At 30.8% G+C, this 27,970-nt stretch overlaps 2 protein-coding genes and 3 long non-coding RNA genes across 8 annotated transcripts; 4 read left to right on the top strand and 1 right to left on the bottom strand.

Annotated features, from left to right (window-relative positions):
- Positions 1-177: 177 nt before the first annotated feature.
- On the bottom strand, positions 178-27,345 carry LOC124956993 (protein sidekick). Of its 4 annotated transcripts, XM_047513548.1 has the most exons (35): positions 25,213-27,345; positions 24,782-25,145; positions 12,372-12,467; positions 12,013-12,192; positions 11,709-11,922; positions 11,466-11,639; positions 11,173-11,381; positions 10,923-11,073; positions 9,815-9,942; positions 9,606-9,716; positions 8,756-8,875; positions 8,523-8,678; positions 8,318-8,444; positions 7,904-8,205; positions 7,648-7,833; positions 7,259-7,564; positions 6,849-7,175; positions 6,531-6,727; positions 6,246-6,455; positions 5,914-6,168; positions 5,592-5,820; positions 5,187-5,489; positions 4,932-5,112; positions 4,639-4,854; positions 4,368-4,564; positions 4,081-4,277; positions 3,764-4,003; positions 3,483-3,680; positions 3,275-3,416; positions 2,910-3,188; positions 2,538-2,558; positions 1,858-2,015; positions 1,614-1,776; positions 1,211-1,539; positions 178-1,123 (listed from the first exon to the last, which is right to left on the bottom strand). In XM_047513548.1, exons 2-35 carry the CDS (start codon positions 24,918-24,920, stop codon positions 881-883), a joined length of 6,684 nt encoding a protein of 2,227 aa, XP_047369504.1. In that variant the 5' UTR covers positions 24,921-25,145; positions 25,213-27,345; the 3' UTR covers positions 178-880. The 4 variants fall into 4 exon arrangements, with proteins under 4 accessions (XP_047369504.1, XP_047369513.1, XP_047369521.1 ...); XM_047513557.1 differs by lacking the exon at positions 2,538-2,558 and having other exon boundaries at positions 24,782-27,344; XM_047513565.1 differs by lacking the exon at positions 9,606-9,716 and having other exon boundaries at positions 24,782-27,344.
- On the top strand, positions 2,950-4,950 carry LOC124957031. Its single transcript, XR_007103427.1, has 3 exons — positions 2,950-3,388; positions 3,500-3,671; positions 3,776-4,950. It is a non-coding gene; the product is annotated as an uncharacterized LOC124957031 (long non-coding RNA).
- Positions 12,566-14,120, top strand: LOC124957026. Its single transcript, XR_007103425.1, has 3 exons — positions 12,566-12,770; positions 13,316-13,397; positions 13,679-14,120. It is a non-coding gene; the product is annotated as an uncharacterized LOC124957026 (long non-coding RNA).
- On the top strand, positions 14,171-19,606 carry LOC124957033. Its single transcript, XR_007103428.1, has 3 exons — positions 14,171-15,305; positions 16,011-16,116; positions 18,799-19,606. It is a non-coding gene; the product is annotated as an uncharacterized LOC124957033 (long non-coding RNA).
- On the top strand, positions 27,145-27,970 carry LOC124957013 (superoxide dismutase [Cu-Zn]). The gene has a single exon (XM_047513588.1). The coding sequence runs from the start codon at positions 27,351-27,353 to the stop codon at positions 27,816-27,818; it is 468 nt and encodes a 155-aa protein (XP_047369544.1). The 5' UTR covers positions 27,145-27,350; the 3' UTR covers positions 27,819-27,970.

Genomic DNA, 27,970 nt, shown 5'->3' with positions numbered 1-27,970 from the left:
TATTTTCTTACAAAATGTCATAACACTAAGTTTGGTGAAATAGTGCTACCCTGTCATTGATACATTCTTTCTACATCATATATGTAGTCAGAAATTTATACTTTGAAATATGATGCAAATAACATTTAATATAAATAGTAAGAAATGATATGATGGACGATATTATAAAATTGCATGTACTTCCGAATAGATACTTCGTTTATTTATATCTATGAACAGATTTCTTACGAAATGGAAAACATTCCTAATATGTAATAGACTAAACATTTCAGATGTTAATACAAAATTCATACTATTTTATCATTCACAACCAATGTTGAAACATCATAATTATTCTTTATCTTGCATTTCATATATCCTTTTGTCTATAAATATAGATCTTGAAATATTACTAAAAATTATTTTACATGTTTTCATTATTTTTGAAATAAGTAAGGAATGATAGTATAAAATAAAAAAGAGATACACATTCATTACGTATACCACAAATCTGTATGATATACTACATATTATCGAATGAAAATTATATTGTATTTGTATATGAAAAACAATATTACTTTAAATGATAAATAATGTGTATACATGAGCGCGCGCGTGTATCAATATATCACAATACGAGGATGTCAAAAGCTTTAAAGTTGAAGTTATAAACTCTACAACTTTTGCATGTGTGAAACACTTGTAAACCCGTGTTTCCATATAAGTCTTTAACTCTACATAGAAAAATGATATTGCTCTAAAGTCATGTTTTAGATATAGTTATTTTTAAAGTCATGTTTTAGATATAATCATTTTTAAAGTCATGCTTTAGATATTGTCATGTTAAGAATATACCTTAATCGTATTTAATACTTATTTAATTTTAACTATTACATTCTGATCATACGAATGATGAAAAACCAGGCAATGGAGCTCTTGATCGAGCCATATTATTCATAATGATTTGTCCACCATTTAAACTAACAACTGCACTACCTTCGGGTTCAGAATCAGTATATGAAGAATAATTCCTTACTGGTTTTTGACGTTTCCAAGATTGTCTTAATGAATCATTTACATTTGCGTAATGATTCACGAAGGAATGTGGATCTGACTGTACACTTTCATTTTCACTCTCAGAACCCTGAAACATGTATATGATGTAATTATAAATGAATAATAAATGTAATTGAAAATGATTAATAAATGATTATTAAATAACAAATAATACCTGAGAATCTGTAGAGCTGATTTCTGAAGGTTTTTCTGTGACACTACTGTCATCAGGATTTTCATCATAGCCTTTAAGACTTTCTTCATCACTATGATAAGTAACTGAAGCAGGTGAAGGTCTAGGGGGAGATTTACCTAACATTGTAGTAGGAGGTGGATGCATAGATTTTCGTGCTAATGTATTTCTTTTGCTTAAGGTTCCACAATTATTTCCTGCAGCTATCCCACTACCAGCTCCTTGTCGTGATCGATATAGTTCCAAATCTGATTCTTGTCTATCATCAGTATCCATGGCCATAGACTCTTCAAGAGTTTTTTGCGCTTCTTCTGAAGATTATATAACATTATATTACTATAACATCATAGTAAAATTATAATAATACTTATAAGTATTAACTTACGTTTATATTTGTAACTTTTACTCTTTACACATAAAACTGCTATAACCATAATTATAATAATGATTGATGTAGCAGCTAATGTTACCATAAACCAGGTTTGCCTGTAGAATGGTTTATGTTGTAAATAAGCATATTCCAAATATAACTTTGAAGGTGTTAAAATCTACATGATAAATAAAGTAAATATTAATTAACAAAGCCAATATAGTTAATAATGTTAAAAAAGTATAAACAAATCACATACTGTTTCTGTAGAATACACTGGATAACTAATGCCATATCGATTATAAGATATTACTCTGAACAGATATGAAGTAGATGGAAGTAAATTTTGATAAGACACTGTGTATTCTGTCAAAGGTCCATTACTACTGCGCACTATTGTTTGCCAACGTGTATCATCTATATAGCATAAACAAAAGAATACATTTATTTTAATAGTTATTTTAATAAATTTCAATAAAGATGAAACTAATTAAATAAATTAAACATTAAATATATAAAATGTATAATATTTATTAAGTTAATAAAAAAGTTGAAACCAATAATTATCACATATGAATAGTATAAGGATGAAATATATATTAATACTAATAAAAGGGAAATATTAAGATCAACTTAGAATTAAATCTTGCTAAGCATAGTTTTAATAATGTCTAATAAGATTTTTAAACAATGTCACGCCGGAACATGATCATGCATTTTGTTAAATATGTATGTACTAAATATTTTTAGATCAAAAAGTAATCAAATCAAAATATTTACAAAAAGATATACTTTAGTAATACTTGTATGTACACATCAAATCTAGCATATATATTTATCAAAAAAGTAACTATTTTTTTCTACTAATGTATATGTTATTATTTAAAAAATCTAATATAATGATTCATCTTCAGCAAATACACGTGCAGTGACACTTACACTGCTGCCACTCTTCCATTGCTGTATTGTTACAAAAAGATCAGAGTTAATACATATATGAAAAATAAATAAAAATATAATAGCGTATAAAATATTTATATTATAAAATATTATATTATAAAATATTATATTATAAAATATTATATTATAAAATATTATATTATAAAATATTATATTATAAAATATAATATATAATTATATATTACAAAATATTAATGTATAAGTTGGATTAATATTCTGTACTTTCTCAGAATTTGATAAATTATTAAATTATAATGAAGATATAGAAATAATTTATCAATTCTTTTTTATTATTCTTTTTCAAATTAAAAGGTATTGTAAGGTATTACAAGGAAGAAAGATTACTTTTACCTTTACGTCTCGTTTCAATGTAATATCCTAAAATAGGTCCTTTTCCAGAAGCTCCATTTGCCCATTGCAATTCTACACTCGAAACAGTTTTAGTAACAGCAAGATTACTAGGTGCCATTGGAGAACCATCTTGTGGTCCAGTGGTAACATTACCACATATTGAGGGTCCAAAATCAATAGTTTGTGCTCGAACCATGAAAGTATACATAACTTCTTCTTCTAAAGATTGAATGAGTAAACTAGTTTCTGTTATTTTTTGCTTGACTTGTTTACTAAAACCTTTAATAATATATCGATAATTTAATATAAAGAGATCAATATTTTATATATTCATAATGTAATATAAAAAAACTAGAAAAACCTACGATCATTTTGTTCTGCTGTTTCATAAGTTACTACATAACCAATTATTTCACCATTTCGCATTTTTGGAGATTCCCACGATACACGTAAACTTGTCATTGTAATTTCGGAAAATCGTAAGTTGTTAGGTGGTCCTGGTATATCCTAGAAATTGCATAAATTTTTATATATAATATATATCATGTTAAATAAATGTTTGCCATTACATACTTGTTTTGTTCTCACAGTAGTTGCTGGAGATCGTGGACCATCGCCAGCAGGATTAAATGCTAATACTTGTATACGATATTCTGTATACTTATCAAGGAAAACTAAGCTATAAGTTAAAGAAGATGCCGGTACAACTTCTATTTCTTCTTCTTGTTTTTTTTCGAATTTTTGCGGCGAATCAGTTACCAGGTAAAATATCTATTTGCAATAAATTAAAAAATTTAATATTAATTAATATAAATAGATAAAATAGTTACATAGATAAAACTGAAATAACTTGCTTTGTATCCAAGAAGATCTCCATTTTGCATATTTGCTTGTGGAGGTTTCCAACGTAATAAAACTTCTGTAGAAGAAATTGATTCAGCTTTAACATGTTGAGGCACTCCGGTGGGTACTGCTTCACCTACATATACAGTAACTGGAGGACTTGGCGGACCTTCACCCTCAGAATTAAATGGTAGCACTATAATTTCATAATATCTATCTTCTGTCAAATCACTTAATATCATTTTTGTTTCCTATAATAGAGTAAATAAATGCATTTGTTTTATTACAAAAAAAAAATCTTTAAAGAAACAAAGAAGTTTAAACAAACCTTTATTCCTAAAATGTCTTCTTTTGGAGTTGCTTGAAGAGCTATTGGAAAATCTGATACTGGTTGGTAAACTACACGATAACCACCTGTTTTGTGATCACCACTCCAATATATCTCATCAATAGTATTCCAATATACTTCTACACTTGATGTTGTGATAGGTACAACTTTTAATCCAGTTACACCTCGTGAAGGAGCTATATAAAAATTTTATAAATGATACTTAACTATATTGTATAATGTATATACTGCTTACTTATGTTCATGATTTATATTAATTTACACACCTGCTGGTAATGTCTGTACTGGAATTGATTCTGTACTCCAATCTGAGGGTCCTATATCGTTAGTCGCTTGTATACGAAATTGGTATAACGTAAACGGTTTTAAATTATTTGCAGTGTAAGATGTTAAGGAGGGATCCACTCTTTCAGGAATCGTTTGAAATGGTCCAGAATTTTCCGACTGTTGCACCGTATAATATCTATTACAGATATGAATATTTTAAATTTTCTTATTTAATTTTATACCTAATACTTTAAATATAGATCAATATACCTTAAAGGAGCAAAACCATCACGACCTGGTGTCCAACTAAATGTTATTTGACGACTTTGTATTTGTGATTTACTTATTTGAGGCACTGATGGAGGTTGAGGTCGTTCTCTGTTATTTGTTGTAAATACAAGAACATATGCTGTTTTACCCCATCCAAGTCGTGTTTGTGCTGTGACGGAAAACATATAATATCTTTCTGGTTCTAAACTAGTAGCTCTGTAAAAACAAAACGAAATATTTAAATTAATAAATAATATTTATATATATTAATATTACATCACCAGTAATTTTACCTAAAAGTTCTATCTGAAGCTGGAAATTCTTTTGAGAATTGATGATCTTGACTGTTATTAAGATGAAACATGACTTTATATGCAAGAATTTCTCCATTTGGATCATCTGGAGTGTCCCATATAATGCGTGCTGTACTAAAACTCACATCAGGAAAAGATACGTTTGACGGAGGTCCAGGAGCTAAAATAAAATTCTAATGGAAGAACTTTGCATGCAAAAAAAAATATATATATCTTAAAATAATTTATTTATACCATCTTCAAAAGTTCGAACTCGCACCGGAGGCATACTCAAAGTACCATCACCTAATCTTGTATAAGCTAATACTTGGACGTGATATTGCACAAATTTTCGTAATTCTGTTAAAGTTGTTGTGAACGTTGTATTACTTGGAATATTTTTATATTGAAACGGTGATCTAGAGTTGGCTCCATAGTAAACTTTAAAACCTTCTATTAATCCATTTTGATGTTCAATGGGTACATCACCCCATTTGACGAGTATAGTTGTAGAAGAAGTAGCATTTGCTTCTACACTAACTGGTCCAGAGGAAGGAACTATAAAAAAAATTATATATTATCATTGTTTTATATTCTGAATATTAATCTACACAATCTTGAAATTGATTTGAATAATAAATATAAAGTTTACAAAGTTACCTGATTCACGAGTTCTTTCAATAGCTTTAGGACTTAATGGAGAGGATCCAACATCATTAAATGCTTGCATCACTATTTCATAAAGTGCATAACCTTTCATATTTTCTAGAATATAAGAATTTGCAGTATGATCTTCTATAGTAATATTTTTTGATATGTTCGTTCGAAGTTCTATATAAGCGATATTATAGCCACGTGGATTTCCATACCATTCAACTTGCTGTAAAGGCTATATAGAAGTACATTAAAATTATTATATTACATTAACACAATTATTACTATGAAATATATTATTATTGATAAATGAACTACATAAACTTACAGTCCACCTAACACGCAACTCTGTAGCACTCATTGCTCGAACTGTAACATTCTTTGGAGGATGAGAAGGTGGTGCTTGAATAGTTTGAAATACTTTTGTTGGTTCTGATGGCCGTGAAAGACCAACAACATTATTAGCTATCAAACGAAGTTTATATTGCATAAAAGGTATTAAACTACCAACTGAAATTGTACTAGCATCAGGGTCGGAAACTTCATAAATGTTGTACCACGTTGAATTTCGTGCTGTTTGCGCCTAAACAAGTATCAAAACGATTTCTTCTTTTGATAATTCTAAATAAAATTATAATTCAAAAATTATTTAAAACTAACTTGTACTATCCACTTTGTTATAGAAGAGTTTCCATCAAAACCTGGAGTAAATTGTAATACCACAGAAAATGCATCAATATTAGATAATGCCAATTTAGTTGGTGGCTCAGGTAAAACAGGTTCTACACCAGATTGTATAATAGCAACTTTAGATTTACCAGGTCCTACTGAAGTCCAAGCAATAACTTCAAATTTGTAATGAGTCAAGGCCTACAAAACGAATTAAATATAATATTTTATGACATAAACAAAATTGTACTAATATAACTTCCTAAAAATAATTACTTGCAAATGTTCCACTTTTGTTGATTGAATATCTGCTGTGAAATTTTCAGTTTTGAGAGATTCTGGTAAGTCCTTGATCATATATTTTAATTGATAGCATATAAGTACTCCATTTATTTCTTTTGGAGGATTCCATTTTACAGTAAGAGCGCGATCACTTATGTCATCAAATTGTAAATTTTCTACTTCTTCAGGTACTTTAAAAAGTAAAACAACATAAATCAAACAATGCATCAAGTAAAATTTAGCATTAAAAATATTTATAAGTATAATATATCGCATAAACCATAAAATAAGTTGTAAATAAAAAATTTATACCATCTTCACATGTGCGAACTTCAATAGGAATGCTTCTTTCACCATCTCCAGGATCAGTAAAACATAGCACAGTTATATTATACAAAGTATATTTCTTTAAATCCACAAAAATAGCACTTTGTTCAGCTAGAGGATCAAGTAAACTCGGTGGTACAGTCATTGCTTTGTATTCATTTGCTTCTGATAAACTATTTCCTGTCCAAGCTTGTAATTTATAACCTTGATTTATTCCATTAATTTTTTGAGGATTTGGAGGTTTCCACCAAACTTTTACTGCAGTAGAATTAATTGCTTTTGCCTTAATATTAGTAGGTGGAGCTTCAGGTACTAAAGTGAAATATATATTCTATATAAATTATTTATACATATTTCTTATATAAGTCAACAATAAAACTATCAGTTGACTCTACCTCCTTCTTTTGTCTTTATCTTTAATTCTTCTGTAAATACACCTACACCCTTGTCATTATATGCTGCAATTTGCACTATATAATCTTTCCATGTTATTAAATCACTTATTAAATAATTTCTTTGAGCTTCATTGGTAATATTTTGAACAGTCCATGGGCTATCATTATATCTATATAGTCTATATCTTAGTAAATATCCTAAAATATGACCATTACGAAATTCTTCGAGTGGTGGTTGCCATTGTGTGATTATTTCTGACGATGATCTGGCAGATCCAACAAAACCTATTGGTGACCCAGAAGGAGCTGTGAAATATATATTACATAATAATTATAAAACTTTAATAATATAACCATTAAAAAATATAATATATATATATAATATTTACGTTCTTGTGGAAGAACAACAACATTGCTTGGATCCGAAGGAGGTCCTTCACCGACACTATTTTCTGCACTCACACGAAATTGATATGCTGCAGCTGCTTTCAGATTATTTAGCAATATCCATCGATTTTGAGCTGATATATTGTCTCTTTCAATAGACCAATTTAATAAAGGGTCAGGTATAGGTCCTGAAATATGTGTTTAAAAATCTTGTATTGATATTATAATTGCTTCTTTATTATATTGTATAAAACTTACCTAATTCAGGAACTTCACGATGTTCCACTTTAAACTTCTTTATAGGACTGTTTCCATCGAATCCTGGCACCCAAGTAACATTTATTGTACGAGGTGAAATTCGTTCTACTCGATCAGCCATAACATTTATAGGAGCAAATGGTATTTCTATTACACTAAGTCGTGCAGAACGTGTTTCATTACCGCCTGGAGAAACGACAGAACACGTATATTCTCCTACGTCAGAAGCACGTACGGCAATAATTTCTAATGTGCCATCATTACGCATTTTTATTCTTTGACTAGCCTGTGTATTTATCACTCTAAAATAAAAACAAAATTTTAATAATCATGCATGAAAATGTAATACCTTCAACATAAAACTATATATAATACTATAATATTTACATTCTTATAATTATAAAAAATACTTACTGTGCATTATGAAACCATGCAATATCATATAAAACACTAGGATCATTTGAAACTTTACATTGTAATTCAGCAGTATGGCCAAGAAGAACAGAAGTATCAACTGGAGGCTGAATAATTTGTGTTCGAACTGTAACACAAAAAAATTATATAATATATAATTTTTTAAAAGCCTTATGATGTTTCAAATAATTGTTTACAAATTTACCGAGGACAGTGACAAACGCTGACCCATTAACAGAACCAGCTTCATTTGCACGAATACAAGTGTATTTACCAGCATCATTTAGTTTCACAGCTGCAATTAAAAGATCGCCATTTTCTATAACTTGTACTCTTCCAGCAATTTCAACAGGCATTGTATCTAAAAAATACAATATAGGAAGTGAGCATAAAATTGATTTGAATATTAATAATCTAATTTTTTTATATTTTAATTACCATTATAAATCCATGTAGAATTAGGTATTGGTGCTGCAATAGCATTGCAAGTTAATACTATATCCTTTCCATCTAACACAGTTAAATTTTGTGGACCATTTTCCATAATTGGCCCAGATGCTGTAAATAAAAATATTCATGTGATTATTTTATTTATCTTAAATCATATCATATAGTTCAAAAAGTACCTCTGAACTACAGAATATAAAAAAAGGTTTTCTATACCCATACTTCATCAACTATTAATAATAATTTATACATATAACTCATAAATTATCTTATCTGAGGATTAAACTTTTATTCAGATCTATAACTGAAACGATATACTATTTAATAAGCAAGTTAAAGAAATTCAAATCTAAGCTAAAGATAAAACGTGCACTTCATACAAACATTCTAACTGTGCTATTAAACGTGCTTCTAATAGTCGGGAAGTGAAATAAGAATGTGCAAACATACAAAAAAATATATTTCTCTATTACCAAGATTTAAATGCTTGACTTTAATTAAATAAGATCCAGCAAGCAATATCAAATATGTTCAAATACTTTTAAAAGCAGTAGAAATATGAAGAATGAATGATCAATTATTAGACCATTCATATAATTAATAACTTATACCACTCGTGAATGAAAATATATAACAAGGCAAACTTTTTTAAATATCTAGATATTTTAATATACTTTTAAAGACTACAAAAAATTCGTACCTTTTAATAATTATAAAAAAAACTTTTTTAATAATATATAAAAATAACTAGTAAGACCATTAATTGACAATATGGATTCCAATATGTGCTTAAAAAACAAATATAAAGAAATTTTTAGTGCTGAAAATACATGTCTCTTACTGGCTAAATATTGAGAGAACTTAAAACGGCGATCAGGCTGGCGAGCTCGGACTACACTATAGCCAGCTGCCCAGCGAATAATTCTGTTTTTCAGATAGCTTCTCAATTCTTCTGTTCCGTAAAAAAAGTATAATTTATATATATAGTATGTTGATATAACAAAATGTAGAAAACGAATTCCTTATGAAATAGCTTACAAAATAGCTTACTTTTAGCTTTTAACCATGTGTAACTAGATGCTTCCCCAGCATCATTTGAAGCAAGACATTGAAACATTCCAGAGTCATCCATAGATAATTTTTTGATTATAAGAGATCCATCTTTTTCAATTTCATACCTAAAAAATATTATTATTACATTAATATAAAGAAGATTTTTATATATAGGGTATCCCAATATTTAAAGACCAAATTTCAGGAGCACATTCTACAAATGGAAATAAGAAAAAAATATTATTTGAAGTTCGATTAGAAACACTTTATTAGAAAGTTACAAACAAATGAAATTGAAATAGGTAACAGTGTATTTTCCTTCGCAGAATATGAAAAATCAAACGTGTTTATCTTATCACTTTAAAATATCTTCCTTGCATGTGAATACAAACTTTATTACAGCACAAATTTTCTGAAAATTTTATTTCATTTCAGTAACAAAGTTATTAATTCGTTGTATTAATTCTTCATATGAAATCACTTCTGTACGATAAATCTTATCTTTTAAAGTTCCGCATAGGTAAAAGTCAAGAGGTATTAAATCTGTTGATCTCAGAGGCTATAGAACCGATCCCCTTCGATCAATTCACCTGTAACTATAATTTTCATCCAACCAATTTCTAACTGGTCTAGCATAGTGAGATGGATAGCCATCTAACTGTATCTAACTATTTTAGCAAAACTATAGTGGTACGTCTTTTATCAAAATTAGTAAATCGTTTGATAGGAATCTTCAATCTCTCAGGCAGAAAAAATGGATCAATGAGCAGGTCACTAAGCATACCCATCCATCGAAATTCATATTAAATGGTTTGAAAGGAACAATTTTTTCATATCCTTAGTAAGAAAAAATTGTTCTTTTCTACTGCTTTCATATACCAATTACAAAATTCATTTAGGAAAATATGCTGTTACCTATTTCAATTTCATTTGTTTATAACTTTGTAATAAAGAGTCCTAACCAAACTTCAAATAACGTTTTTCTCTTATTTCCACTTGTAGAATATGCTTCTGTGGTTTAGTCATTAAACCCCGGGACATCCAGTATATATATTAATCATAAAAATCATTAAATTTGTAATATTGACATTGTTCAGAATATTACCTAGACCCTAGTAGATGATTGATAGGTTCAGTATTGAAAAACCAACTTATTTTTGGAGGTGGAACACCAATAGCATCACAAGATAATGTAACAGTTGAACCATAATCACTCAAAGTTTCCCTCTTTAATTCTGTTATAAATGTTGGTTTTTCTATAACAAATATTTTTTTAGTCAATAATAATAATAGATAATCATATGCAAAATTACTAATATTAGGTAAATATAAAAAATATTTTTTATTAATCATACCATATACAATAACTTTAGCACTTGCATTTACAGTTGGATAACCACCACTTCTTAAATCAACATGACAAGAATATATGCCATTATAAGTTATGTTGGCAGAAATTAATATTAAGGTTCTATTCCATGAATCATTGAAACTGTATGATATTCTGGAATTCTCAATAGATATACCATCTTTTGTCCATAACGTTCTTAATTCATGAAGTGATCTATATAAAATATAAAGTTTTATTTTATATATATTATATAAGAAAACATATAGACTCATCTTGTAATTTATAGATTCATTATACCTAGCATTTGCAATACAATGTATATATGTAACATCTTGATCCTTTAATATTTGAGTATTTTGTGGTTTTACTATAATGGTAGGAGCTACTTCAATGTTGGGATCTCCTATAACTTGTAATTTGAAAAATGGACTATTCTCTTCCTTTCCTAATTGCGTGTTAATAGCTTTGGCTCTAGAAAATATTGAACATAGTAAAAGATAGCAGTTTGCCTTTAAAAAATTGTACTATAGGTTTACAAACCTGTATAAACCTTGATCTTCTTCTGAAGCATTGAGAATAAGTAGTTTATGATCTGTGGTTGCATATTTTATGCCATATAATAATGATCCATCAGAAGTAAACCATGTCACATCAGGTATTGGATGACTTTCAATTGGTGGTAGCTCTAAAATGGCAGCACTACCTGATTCTACAGTTACTATTCTCTTTGTGAGATCTTCAAATAAACCCATATCTAAAGATATAAAAATGATAATAAAATTTTATATGTTATCGGTTATCCAATACTATTATTTTTTTCATGGAAGATATGAAAAAAACTTACATGCTACTGTGAATGTAATTCGTTCACTAAATATAGATCCTACACTATTTGTAGCAACGCAATGATATACCCCTGCATCTTCTCTATGTGTACTTTCAATTCGAAAGTAAGGTTCTGAAGTGAGCTCATTACTAAGGGGTTTACCATTTTTAAACCATTGATACTTTGGTTGTGGGTATCCTACACAGGGAAATTAAATTATTATAATTAGATGAACATAATTAGATGAACATAACCTTTTATCAATAACTTATTAATGTTATTTATTGAATTTACATATTTACACAATTTAATTTTACAATATTGTATACATAATAAGAGTATTAAAATAAATTATTTTGAAGTAATTTTATATTCACCTCTTGCTTGACATTGTAGAAATTTTTTACGATGTTCACTAAGAATATTACCACTACTGGAAGGTTGTGTTGTAAATCGTGGCTCTTGAAGCGGTTCTACAAAACAATATGTTAAATATTATAAAACAGAAATATATATTATTCAATGTTAATAATTATTATTAATATATTTTATGTAAATTTATAAATTTACATAATCTATCCAATTCTACTATCCAACTTTATTTTAAAGTCATCAGACTGTAATAAAGTTGGGGTTATCACGTGTCAGTTTACATCTACGTGACTTGGCTCTTTAATATCTACCTATTCACACTTTTCTTTTGTTTTTAATCCTTAGCAGTAATAATGTAACAAAAAATCAAATTTTTGACACCAAACTTCTTTATGGATTGTTATGTAAATATTATGTTATATAAATAATTGTTAGATTTTAATAGTGAACACATATATTCTACGTAACATCAATTGCTATTATTTTTTTCTGTTCATATAATCAGTAAAGCAGAACGCTGTTACGCTATATAGAGACACGAAGTGAGAATATAAATTAGTATTTTATCATCTTAAAAATATAGTATAGTATATAGTAATATATATTAAGTAAAATCATATTGATTTAAATATGTATAGAATTAGTAGAAAAATGGTAGTTCAATGTGTTCATTATCGTTTCATAGAATTAGATAAAATGTCTTTATATATCTTGTAAAATGCATTAAACTGATTTAAAAGACCAATAAAAATTAACATTTATAATATTATTTAAAATATTTATTATTTTATTAAAATTATTACTCCCTGGAAAAAAAATTCAAAGATATGGAATAATAATCGATATATTCATTTTATTTATTATTAATTTACACTTGAAGCCAGTGTTTCCAGTATGCTTAAACTCAAGATATATGCTGATGAAGTACCGAATCTCTCTCTATTTTAAGCGATCCAGCTGTCACACTAAAGTGGAATGAGTGCATTTAAAGAGGGCAAGTTTAGAGTGTCAACGATGGATTTTTATCATCAGTGAGTAGTTTATCTGTAGAGCATTTTTAAAAAACTTTCATTTAGTTTATAAAATAATGTGATAATGTTAGGATTTGGGAAGTTGATGTAACTAAAAGTATCATCTCTTTCTGTAAAACTGAAATATGAACTTTTTAGCATTATTGACGCTGCTTGATTTATATATTTATCAAGAAAAAGAACTAATAAAATTGATTCCAATTTCTTATTGTTTTTATATAATATAAAAACAAGGAAAAATTAAAATGAGGATATTTGATTTTTTTCTATGAAAAATAAAGTGCATAGGAAGCCTGAGGTTGATCACCCCAGACTGCAGGGAAAGAGCTATGCACACGAACGAACAGCGGAAGCTATAGCAGGGACTGCGTTCCATAAGACGCAATGCGCAACGTTTTGCAGAGGCTCCCCACCGATTATCGGTCGAGATATCTCACGCGAAGCCGCCCGAATCGAAGTGAAATTCGCAATCGTATCCGCCGAATGCAACAACGGCGCATTTATTCGATCTTTTTTTTTTAATTTTCATCATTTTCACAATTTGAATATCACGCTATTAGCAACTTAACAACAACGAGAGTTATTCTGAATTTAAGGCATGTAATACAAAATTTGAAATTCTTTCTTTAAGTCAAATAATTACTTACAAGAATAAATATTATCTTATAAAAGAATTTTATATATAAATATCAAATAGTACATATAAAAATAAATATTCCAAAAGATATAAATAATTTTTAAATATATGAACTTCTGGTATTTTAACGAATATGACAATCATAAGTTACTTGCATCAAACACAAATTCTTTTCCCGATCATTTTTACGACAGTTATTTCGACTTCTCAGAAATATTCTCGATTTCAATGCCGACTATGAACGTTCGTTTCGCTTTATTATTGGCAACTAGCCAAATGTTTCTCAGTAACGCGTTTCAACTGCCACCAATATTTCTTCTTCTACAGTGCATACATACTACATGTATGAGTAAAATTCGTATCGATATAAGCTCGCGATTGAGCATCGTCTCAGCTATAATCGCATTCAAGTACATTACATTGAGGTTCAATGCCAGTCCAGATCGCCCAGTGTTTTACTACATTCTAAAACCAGTTTTGTGATAGTCGTAATCATATGGGTGTCACGTATGAAATGTCGCCAGTCTTATTGTGTTATGTCATTTATTAGTATGCCTTCTTCCTATTCTTATTCGAGCATATGCGAATTGCTTGAAATAATAAAAATTATTCTTGATACGAATAACTCGAGAAAATGGAACTATCTTCTAAACTATGTTCGTTGTAGTCAACACATCTTTATTTTTTTGTATATTTAACATCCTTTCAAGCTGTTTTCATTCGCGAAATATAATGAAATTTCGAAATTTGATCGCAACTTGATGAGAATCGCAGAGATCTCTTGTTGAGTGAACGGGAAAAGTTCCTCGATATGCAGCAACCATCTTGTGATGTGAATTTTAAATTGCTTATTTTCCCAAGGTGAGTAAAAAGGATCGTTGAAAGAAATGTGAAGAAATAATATTAATTAGAACACAGAAATTGGGGAGGATCCGAATTCGAGAGTTTTTCTAGTGCGAGCGACGAAAGATCGATGACTCAGCGGTGAATACTAATATAGAAAGGGGAGAAGAGTCAAGTCAGCCTCTTTTTAGAGAGTTTGTTTTGAAATAATCGCCTATAGACTCGCTCAGCAATGAAGTGCACTTATATACATACGTCAATACAGTCAGAAAAAGAGCTATGCATATGGTACTGAGAAATGCATTCGAATTAGTACGCGCCACGTGTTTGCCCAGGGTCGTCGCACGGTTTACTGCCGGTCCAGCATAAAAAAAACTAGGATTTAGTTAGGATAATCGCCTCGTATTTTATTGAGTGTGAACAATGCGGTAAGAATATAACAATGCAGCAGATTTAAATGACCGCTTGCTGTTAATCCTTAGTTGAAAAATATAAAAGAAATTCATCCATTTTAATGCGTATTTAACGCGAATATCGAACCACTTGTCTCAAAAATGGACTTAGAAAATTATTGGAAATAGTTTAGCTATTTTAATAATGTTCGCCTTTTATGAGAGTCATTTGAGAAACGAATGTACGTATGTATCTACGAATTTACATTACAGATAGAAAACAATTTGCATACGCATATCGTGTTATTTATCTTTGTGCAGCTATCGTTATCTTTCCGCATTTCTTTTTCCTATCGCATGATTGCTGTAAATAAATCAGAAATTTTTACGGTATTCTGTCAACAATTTACGAGATTTTCTGTTCCTTTAAAAATTTAACAAAGAAAGCACGAATTCACGTAAACACTTCGTAATGTAATGTAATCAACAGCATTAAGAAAGTTGACTTGAAACAAACTATGTTCACCCGATAAGTTCAGTTAGACCATTAGTACTTAAGGTTGTGGATTTTGTTATGCATGCATGAATCCATCACATATATAAGAAGAAAATGAAGCCGATCAAATACAAACAAAATAAATAAATAAACAAAAGAAAAAAGAGAATACGGTATAAAAAGAATCTCCTCTTTCTCTCGTTTCTCTTTTCCTTTCTCTATTTCTCTCTTCCCTTCATTTGTAGACACTTCAGGTTCAATGAACAATCGACTAAGAACGAGGCAGCTGTCAGTCCATGTGCCGCAGCGTGATATGTAAATGGGACGTAAATTCGTAAGCATGGCGATGGGGTAAGCTGCCCTTTAGAGGGAAACCTTTACGGGTTAAGGCAGACGCTGTACACTATTATTTTTACATCGATGTCACGGATCCGTCCGCATTTTAAGCCAGTCAAATACACTCTATAATGGGTATTCACTTTTAAGTAAAAGACAAATATTCGGATATTATTTGATAAATAACTATTTTGAAATAACATTATTATTATTCGTGAAACAATTTCGCAATAATTGCTATGAAATAATATCTCAATACGAAATATCTATAGTAATGATTTTTTTTAATTGTCAAATTATTTAGAACATTGTTATAGATTTCAGAGTTTTCCGTTGATAACTGAAAACGAGAACGAATATCACGAGACGTCCAACGAGTTTACGTCATTAATCGATAATATTAACCAGAGTTTCTACGGAACGGTTATTGTACCCTACTGAAATAAGCACGTAAAAAGTCTCGTAAAGAAAGTAAGTTATACTTCGATTAAAAAGCCAAAGTAGAACAAAAAATATATCATTAGTGGATTAAAAGAAGATCAATTTATATTGTACAACAAAGAAGCTGTTGAGGAAAACGTCAGAGACCTCATAAAAGGAAATATATGCATATATATATATATATACATACATACCACGAGACCAGCTTATAAGCGGACAACGAAGTGCTCTTATAGTCTGTCTCGAAAGATTGTTTCGCATTAAAGCGTGTTATATTACGACCTTGAGTAAATTCTATCTCGTCAAAGAAGTTCTTTAAAGCGACAATAGATTGCTGGAAGTGAGATAGTACAAAATATTGAAGACTCTTCTGTTTTTTACGATCCAGATACTTAATACTTATAATAACATTTTTGTGTTAATTTTTATCGTAATATATCATACAAATCGGGAAAATGATGATACTAGAGCAATATCTTGCCTGCCTGATTGTCAAAAAAGAAGAATTCGAGAGACAGGATGGCTTGTTAACGTTAGGTCGGATTGTCTTTTAGATCGTACAGAACTTAAGGTCGCAGTAAACGCCAGTTTCTCAGGACTTCTCCCACTTTTCTCCGTTCCTAACTAAGGCTTAATCGTTTCTTCCTTAATCTACCTATCGAGCAACTAGAAATTTTCTTCCATTTTTCTTGCTTTCTTTCTTTAACCTGCTCTTTGTACATCACCTTCGCGAACTTAGCTCACGGCATGACTGTCTTGAGCTCTACTCCCCTCTCTTATTTCCCTTTCTTTCCCTTTTTCTCGACCATCATTGCCACTTTCCTCTCTTTCTCTTCCACAATTCAAACCAACTCTCAAGCATAGTACGTCGTACTCGTGTACCATAAAAGGATAGCGATTATAATAAAAATTTAATTTTCTTGATGTTAAGATCATCTACGATGGTATTTGCGATACAAACTGGGGAAAGAGATAGTCAGATCGTTTCAATATATGGCAAGATCATTCTTTCAAAAAATTCCTTTCTCAAATTGTTCTATTAAAAATCGATCATTCTTATTAACAAACCACTTATAACTTTATCGCATCTATTCAATCAAGTCACAAAACAAATAGAAGAATTTAACCTATAATTACATTATCGGTTAAAATTTGTAACCACCATGATAATATATCTGTTATAAATTATTCTTGTTTCAACGATGATTATTAGCGTTATAACAATATTCCTTTGTAAGAAAGTTGAAAAATCTTACAAGATTGTTTTATAAAAGTTACAATCGTATTATATATAATGTAGTTACATACATTGTAATTACATAGTACAAGTTATATAAAACGACCCAGAAAATTCCGTTTTTATTATCCTTTCCTGTTCGTGCTCAGGTAACCGAGAATTTCCGTTATTGATAGAGACCTTGAGAGTAAATTGTGCAATGGCCGACCGTCGATGCATTAGTCCATTCACTGGTAGTACATATTTTCACTTTTCACTGTAACGCATTGAAGATGATCACTGCCGTAACGAGAAGTACGCAAGACAATTGAATTTCATTTAGAAATGTAGAAAATTTTGAAGAATAATTGTAATACTTCAAACAAAATTATACTTATTTTCTACAAAAGATTTTTTACATTTTTAACAAAAACTATATTAATATATTTTCAAAAAATAAATTTTTTATTATGTAATTTAAATTAATGTTAATGTAATGGAAAATATTAATTTAAAAAATAATAGAAAAGCAAAATGCAGAATAATGTTGCTTATGTTTTTATATGGTCTTTGTCATCGTTCTGAACATTTTTTTTGTTATACAATATAAATTGGTCTCTTCTTGATCCACAAAAGGAATTTTTCTTCGTTTTGGCTTTTTATTAAAAACAATACTTTTAGTTTTATCGCGTACTTATTCTAATCGAACAAAATACAATAATCATCCTGTAGAAAGTCTGATTGATATTATCTATTAATGATACATAACTTACTGCACATTATACATCCCATGACATTCGTTTTGCTTTTTAACTATCAACGTAAAGCTCAGAAATCTATGAAAATGTTTCAAGCCATTTAACAATTACAAAAAACTGACTATTATTTAGCTTCTTGAGTTAATGTTGAAACAATAGCTCCAAATGGATTTATTGCAATTTGCTCATGAATTTCATAGTCGTTAATGATTACACAGATCCAAATCTTATTTAGCAAATAAAAGTTCATAGAATAAACTCGTTCTTTTGTTTTTTATTTAGGACATTTTAGCTTCCTAACAGACCTACGTACATTATGTTATGATGTTTCACAAACATGAAGTAACAAAAAATGAAGAAACACGTATAAAAAACACAATTGAATACAGTGACAGTTCAAAGGAAAAAATATTCAACGATATAAAAACATACGAAAAAATAAATGAATATCATTATCAAATCCTTATTGTGTTATACGTATCTATAATATATATACATATATATATAGAAGCGACTAATCAACTTTGGCAATGTATCAAAAGGCAATTTACTGTAAAGAAACCAAAAATGTCGAATACCTAGTTGTAAATTGAAGGCGTTCGAGACAGTCTCTTCGTTCGACAAGAATCTGTATCAGGCCTAAACAATTTTAGACCGTAGCAATACAAGTTGATAATCCAATTTATTTAACTATTAGAACACGTAGACTCTCAGGTCTTGAAAGGATTCCATTGAGACGAGTCACTCTATGAGAAACTCACCACTTTTATATTGAGTTTTAGTTGTGTTAAAAATATTCCAGACGTTGATATTTAAGTGTATAGAAACATTTCATAAAATTCTAAATGTAAAAAGTAAGATTTATTAGCGATGTAAAGATGAGAATATTGATCCTCATTAGAAACTCATGCGAGCACTATACACACACACACACACACACAAGTATAGTACATAAATGAACTTCACAGCCTCTTTTGAAAATGATATAGTATAATACACTGTCTTAAAATATAGTACGTCAGAAATTACGAGATTCAACGATTTCTTTTATCTCGTGGCAACAGAAATAAAGCTACGTTATAGAATTAATACGTAATGAATTTATAAACGATAACGAATTAAAAATAAATCATTGTTTTGATCAATGTGCTATTTCCGTATCGTTATAAAGGGGGAGGGGAGTGAATGAGTGAGTGAGTGAGAGAGAGGGGAGAGGGGGAGGAGGGAGAGAGAGAAAAAGAGAGAGTACATTTTATTTCGTCAATCGTTTTTAATTCTTCTCCGAAATGAAAAAAAGTATTGCCGTCTTTATAGTTTCATAGAATGATTCTTGGGGCTCGTCCATCATTCGGAGACCATTACTTGGACTCTTAGATGCGTCTACTAAAAGCACGAATGCATACATATCCATGCACACAAACGCATACTCTTCTATAGGAAGACGAAGAATAAAACCAAAAAGGACAAAAAGTGGAAGACGAGAAAGCCTTGCCGGGGGCGGTCAGTGGCCTCTGCACTGGCTACCATGAGACTCAAAACCGGCATTACCCCACTCCTGCCTGAGAAGCTCCATTGGGAATAATAATGGGAATTATGGTAAATGCCGCCTCTATCAAACTCTACGGGATCACTCTGTTCATCTGTCTTATCGATAAGCATATTAATCAATGATAAAAACGATATGATTCTCACGAGACTATTGAAAGACCTTCTAAACTTTCAAGTTTTTCGTATATTCATCCTGAAAAAAAGGAATAACAAAGACTAGAAAGAAGTTTTTAAGTTTCGCAGAAACAAATCACGGTTCAAGAAGATGTACAATACCCTTAAAAGTAAGTCTTTTTTTATCCGCTTATGCACTTATTCGTGCTGAAGTGAAGTTTCACTATGGCTAATCATTGACCAATGAACTTCGAACTAATGAACAGTAGTGCCGAAAAATTTACGGAAACGTCGATCTTTCGATTTTTTTTAAACATATATGTATTTGTATAGATATTTCACTAATTTCCTCAGTTAATGGCAAAAATTATTGAAACAAAAACGATTATAATTCCGAACAAAAATTGAAAAGCGCATCTTTATGGTTTTTTTTAAGTTATTTTTATTATCTATCCTCTTGAAGTAGATCATACGTCATGTTGAAATCTATCTTGAATGCATATCAAAGATGTGCGTGTCCTACCAGAATTATAAAAAAAAGATTGGAAGGATGCGGCCAATGTTATTAAATGTCACGAAGAGAGGAAGACGGTGATAACAAAGAGCGTAAAGTTGAGAAATAAAAGGCGTGGATGAGAGAGATCGGAGAAGTACGGAGGGTGAGAGCATCCGGTTTTGTGTAGGAACATTCAGACACGTACATACCTATTTCGGCTTCAGCTATAAGAGCAGTAGCACAAGATTGCTACCGTTTAAGATAAAAAAATGAAAGACAGAGGGATAAGACAGTGATAAAGAAAAAGAAAGAAGAGAGACAGCACCGATATTTTTCGAGTAGGCCGGAATTGCTAGCGTTGCAACGCTTCTCTCTCTCTTTCTCTCTCTTTCTCTCTCTCTCTCTCTCTTTCTCTCTCTCTCTCTCTCTCTCTCTCTCGCATGCTTATCATAAGATTACACTTTAAAATCGACTCGATTTTTTTCTTTCTTTCGACTATACCTATATCATGCGATATATATCATTATGATAAAACAAAAATAACTGTTTGTATGTTACTTTCATGGTAGCATCATGGATGATAATTGGTGAGAAAATACGAAAGGTGTATTGTGTTGATGGAATTAGGAGAAGATATTTACAGTACCGTAAAGAAAAATTACAGCGAATTATGTCTTTCATACAGGAAAACAATCGCTAGTTGAACATTATATTGGCGATCATCGGTAGCATCTCGTCTGACAGGAAGCAGAAGAGAATTCTCGTGTTTCCAGGTCGATGCGGTCGCCATGATGTATCTGCAGGCTGACGCACGTAAAAAGGGCGTAGGTACGAAGAGGTTCGGGTAAGGCTGCACTGTGTAAAAGGTAGATGCCGGTAGTATGGGTGTATATAATGCCAGGAAAGGTATCTATCACTGACGTCAGCTCAACCAAGGCATAATAGAAGACAAGAGCCTTTGCCTGGTCCTCGAGCAAGCAGGTTCCCCTCTTCATGTACTGCCCTCCGTTCTTCTTCCCTTCCTCCTCCACTACCATTTTCTATAGCATTCTTCTCGTTTTACCAGCTATCTACCACTTTCCTATGCTGCCGTCGTCTTGTGGCTTCGCTCGATGATTCCACAGAACGTCATATTGAATCTAGACTTAGATAGACAACACGCAAGATTCGGTCACCAATTTTGTCGAAATTTTGTAAGATTTATAATATTACTATAGAATTAACAAATGCTATTCAGAAATGATGCATTACTCAACTGTTGAAAAAAAATCACTGTTTGAATTTTAGCATAATGTTTTAGTATCACGGCAGTAAATCATCTATCAAGTGTATTATTAAAATTAATATTCCTTGAAATATTTATTTTTAGGTTTTTTTAATGTTTTTCCTTCTGAATCACGCTAATACTTAGAGAATGATATACTGCCGAGATACTAAAGCAGTATGGTAAAATTTAAACTGATTTCTCTTCAACCATAGAGTACTGAATCGTCTCCAAATAGCATTTATTATTTCTATACCAATACTATATTCCTACGAAATTTTGGTAAAATCGGTGATCTGAGTCTTGTATGTTGTCCATGTTAGATCAAAACAGAGTATTAATCTTAACTTGTATTTTGATTTTAGTCGTATTCTGGATCGTACTTCGTAAACATTGTTTGATAATAGAATACTAACTCTAGTAAGATGTTAATAGAGATATGCAAATCGTAGAAAATTAAAATACAAATTGAGTAAAAAATTTGTTATTATTATTATCTTAAATGAGTTATGAAATGAGAAATGGTTTTAAACTATTACAACATCCATTTTATGATTATTACTGTCCTTCGTCGAACAATTTCCTTATGCAGCACATACCGAGAAAATAGTGATTATTTAAAAAATGAAAATGAGCTATCTACCAATCTAATACGCATATTGATACTCCTTCACTTTTCCTTTCGCTTTCTTTTTACGACTGCACGATCATTAAATTGTGAACAGATGCTTACGCACTCACGTTATATTTACCAATTTACTTTTATTATCCAATGCATTCTCTTATACTCTGAAAAATATTAGATTGTACATCAATCTGAAAAATATAGGAATTTTTTACTCCCTGCAATACAACTCTCATTAAACATGATCGATACATTTAACGATCAGAAATTATAACAAAAATCAAAAAACAAATATCTATGATTGAAACCATTGAAATTACATGATCGATCAAAATCTCTATTTTTTACGTAAGTAATCGCACCCTATCGAACATGCATTCGCCCGTTGTACCTTTTGTATTCACATATGTATTTACGTATACACAAAACTTCAACGTATTATATGATACACATATGTTCTGTCCCAATATATTGATGAACAATATCAGAAACAACAAAACCTCAATGTTCTGATGCAATATCGCCTGTTGCAAGAATTCTCAAGCAATTATTCCTTCTTAATGACGAGCATTGTTAGTTTATTACTCATATAAACGTTGGAAAAGATAAAACGTTGGAAAAGATAAAACGCTACTGATAAAGAGATAACCCTTCAAAGCGTCTGACATGAAGGGTTAACCCTTTTCCTTCCAGTATTATTTGCCTTTTGCTTCAAACTTAACACTTAAACAAATCTAGTAACAAAACCACGAAACTATCAATTTTAGACACCATATTGTACAAGTGACTAATTACTGGTAATTTCAGTAGTTAATATCCACAACGATTGTAACGAATATGTCAAAAGGTTTGTTCCACTAATTTTCACATTGAACCACGAAATTTGAATAAGTTTATGGTTTCTTATACTTTATTCTCCATGGATTATGAAACATGGAGAATGCATAATGAAAAGAAAAAGATAACAGACCCTCCGTATGATTAAAAGAGACTTATCGAAATTAGGTCATAAATCCATGAGAAACATCGATAACTACTACGATAATATCGAGACGAATTGAGAATAAACGCACACTTGTTTCTGTGGTTCTTTCCAGTCGTAGATGTATTATCTCGTCGGTTGCTGAATTTCTCTCGGCACGAGGCTAAATTTCCATCGGCACGTGCTCTAGTATCCTTTGTAATCGAGACAAGAGGTCAACGATTTAACTTCATTCATACAATTGGCCGGATTAACATCGGTAATAAATCTCAATTAGGATGACTCCCACGTAATGACACTTGACATATATTAAAAGGAGATATTCTCAGATTTTTTGCTTCCATGTTAATGAATTATGATATTATGAGGATGAAAATTCTCATGTAAATATGTAAATTACTAGTCTTCGTTCCAAGTGCAAACAGGTAAAATCTAGATAATCAATGTTAAATGTCACGATATTAAAGAAAAAGGAATTTTAAGTGAGCTGATTTCCAATCTAAAAGAAATCGACGTATTTTTCCTTTTTTTCCGAAACTACGAAACGCATTTACGTAAAGTTAGCTTTGAGGCCAGAGAAAGACAATTTCCAGTTGGATAGTTCTTTTCATCTAGCTTTTAAATTAATATGAATTTAACATAACTCCGATCAAGAAGTAAACACATATATGTTACATATATACATATAAAGTTACGTTTCATTATACATATGTATATCTTTTAGACAGGGCTCGTCTTTATCAACGATACAAAAACATTTTATAGCATTTTGACGTATGAAAGCATACACACACACGCGTGCGTGTATATACGTACTTATATATCCTGCTCTCATGCCATTCACATGACGCAGCATGCCGTATACCGTTGGCACGCAGCTACAATACTAATTACTATCAACTGATTTTACCGAATACCGGATATCTAGCAATGATTGATGTAAAAATGGAAAACGAATTCGAAAGAACGTTTATCTGAATAAAGAAGTTGATTATGCCATTTGAATGATACTCGACATCCTATCAATATTCGATTAAATGATAGTTCGGTTAATAATTTTTTAATAAATCTCAAACTAGAATTATCTTGAATCATAGTTATTTGAAGCTTCGTATACCGTTGAAAATATTAGTATCTTTGCTTGTTATTAAGTAATGTTTGGGAAATGAAAAGTACGGTGTAAAAATTGGGTAAATTCGAAAAAAGAAGCAACCATTAAAAGGCGCGAAAACTCACCAGTGGCGCAGGCGCTGCTCATGATCCATGCGATGCAGACAGTGGTAAAGAGAAATTTTCGTATCCTCGCGTTTCTCTCCGAATCGGATCTCTCATCCGACGGATATACCGACAATATACTTATCCACGGTACCTTCATTCTTATATTTGAACTATCCGAGAAATTATTGGCGATGACGGCGTTCACTCGCACCGTACGTCGCACCGAGCTTCTCTTGGCTCGTTTCGATATCTTGAACGCCTTCAATTTTATCGTCGAACTCGTAGAAATTCACGCGACAGCTACCGAAATCACACCTACGTTTACGCGCTTTTCCTCTGCGTTCTCTCGCATCTTCAAATTTGTATTGTCACCTATTCAACACTAATGAGAGTCTTTATTTTTTTCCTAGAAACGCTCGGGTATAGAAAGAAGTATATTATGTATACACCTGTTAACAAGTAGCATTCCTTTCGCTCTTAGTAAAATACGCGTCGATGCTATGTGCCTCGATAAAGAAGCGTCACTTTATTCACTCTCGATCTCTTGTTTGCGAAATTCTTGGTTCCACCTAATAATTTGACTTTTTTGATTAAGTGAGATCGTCGCCTGCATTTTTGAGATTTCCCGTTGATCTCCGGTTCTATCGGGTTGTCAGGCGTGCCTCCGTACGTTCTTCCATCTTCGTCTTCGAAAAAGCAAACACGTGAATCCTCACAAATGTAAACTGCCCAACCTGAGTAGTTCGTACAATTGAGAAACCGTTTACTTTTATTATACGTTTGCCTATTATTTTTAAAAATAATTCAAATTTATCGTATATACGAAGATATTCTTCAAAAATCTTTTCTATTAATATTCCGTTGAAATTGTTAACGTTTTCAAACACTTGCACAATTTTCATAAAAAAATAATACTTTTCGATAAGCTTTCGATCGGTTGTAAAAATTCTTCTCTTCGTTATTTCATACACAATTCCTTGTAGATGTTTTTTCGCAAGGGTGCCAGGTAGTACAGCCCTAATAGTCACATTCACCTGGTAACACCTGGCAACGTCGTCTTTTACTCTGAACACATTTCTTAACGATTTTGATGAACACAAGTATCTCTGTAAGAGCATGAAAAAAACAAAACCAAAGCGACTTCGTTGTTCGACAAAAATGTACACACAGAGATCGGAATGGTGCAAGAGTAGCATTCGAATTATAAAGTTTTGTTGACTGTCCGGTGACGGCTCTGTTCACGCGCAGAAGTGCAAAGTTGAAATCATGATCACGCGCAGCATCGCTATACCTATACTGTACCAGCGGTGTACATATGTACTGACAACTACATTCCACTAATAGCTTGCCGGAGTGTAATAATGCATTTCGAATGTGTTCAGCTAACATACCTGTGAAGCCATCTAGCGTTTCGCGTTAACAATTATAATGAAAAATGAAATTTGGACTCCCTTCACAGTATACAGTTAATCGCAAAATGAATGTTTGCCTTTCATGACCAATCAACATTCAGAATTACTTATACCGTTGATTCTAGTGGAAACCTATAAGAACCAATAGCAATTTATCTTTGAATTATATTTAAAATAGTATAATCACTGCAATATTTAATTTAGTTTATCACGTGTAAATTATCTTCCTTATAATTATCAAATGTACACGTAAGAATAATCATTTAAGTTTTACGTATTATTAGAAAACATTTACAATAGTAATGTATATATATAAATATTATACATGCGTACATAACAATACAATTCTTCTTGCGTAATTTATTCTTACGTGAGGTCAATACTTGATTTTTCACTAAATATTAAACAATCAAAAAGCATAATGAGTATATACATGTACATAGGACAAATTACATTTTACAATTTTTATCAAAAAAGAAAATGAAATATGTTAAAAATAAAATATATCCACAAAAAAATATGAAATATTTTATATTTCTAATTAGATATCCTATGAATGTTTATTGACGGTCTTTTTATTAAAAGACAGGATAAAAATTCTAAATCAATGCAATATATCCAATGATGATATTCTATTCTTCAGGAAGAGACCTTTCCGTATAAAAAATATCAATGCTGTAGTAATAAGATTTAAAAGTACGTTCTTATAATAAAAAAAAAAACGTAAAAACAAATTTAGAATCTTTTTATCAAGATAATTTTTAATTTGCTAATTTACTAGATATTTTTTTCTGTTTTTCACGAGAATCTTAGCAAAATTTTGTCAAATAACATATATATAATATTCTTTTATTGCAAAAAAAATATCGAATGTACTAGTGAACAGCCTATTTTTTCTATGTATACGATACTGAGAAAACTGCGCGCTATATATTCTGTACGACTTACGATGTGCGTATAGCTACTGCGCATAGATTGGCCATACGTAATCCATTGAAACCGACACAGTGACATTATCATTTTTCATTATCATCGCGTAACATTCCGTTGTCGGAACAGTTCGCAGTTGTTCGACAATCGTGATTCAGCATTATAAAAAAACATCTTTGCTTTAAAGCGAAATATATATAACGTGGTCATTTTTGCCTTATTAACTTAATAAAATAACTGCAAATATGCCGGTTAAAGCCGTTTGTGTATTACAAGGCGAATCCATTAAGGGGACTTTATATTTCGAACAAACTAATGAATCTCAACCGGTACAAGTAACCGGAGAAGTTTCTGGACTTAAAAAAGGATTGCACGGATTTCACGTACACGAATTTGGAGATAATACTAACGGCTGTACAAGTGCTGGTGCTCACTTCAATCCTCATGGAAAAGAACATGGTGGTCCATATGATGCTGTACGTCATGTTGGAGATTTGGGAAATATTGAAGCTGGAGATAATGGCGTTGCTAAAATCAACATAACTGATAAGATTATACAACTTCAAGGAGAACATAACATAATTGGTAGAACCCTTGTTGTTCACGCTGATCCTGATGACCTTGGTAAAGGTGGTCATGAATTGTCGAAGACAACAGGAAATGCAGGAGGTCGTCTCGCGTGTGGTGTAATCGGAATTACAAAATCTGGTTAAATATATCATATTACAAATATGTGGTACAATTATATGTATGGCTTTAAGGATTTAAACAGCTAAATATATCAAATATACTCTCATAACTATATGTAAAATCTTTATCCAATTGCCATGAAATTCTTAATAAAAAAAAAAACGATTACTGATAA

The sequence above is a fragment of the Vespa velutina genome, chromosome 1 (assembly GCF_912470025.1).
Source record: "Vespa velutina chromosome 1, iVesVel2.1, whole genome shotgun sequence".
NCBI lineage: Eukaryota > Metazoa > Arthropoda > Insecta > Hymenoptera > Vespidae > Vespa > Vespa velutina.
The sequence above is the reverse complement of the archived record's forward strand: the minus strand, read 5'-3'. Positions and strand labels throughout refer to the sequence as shown.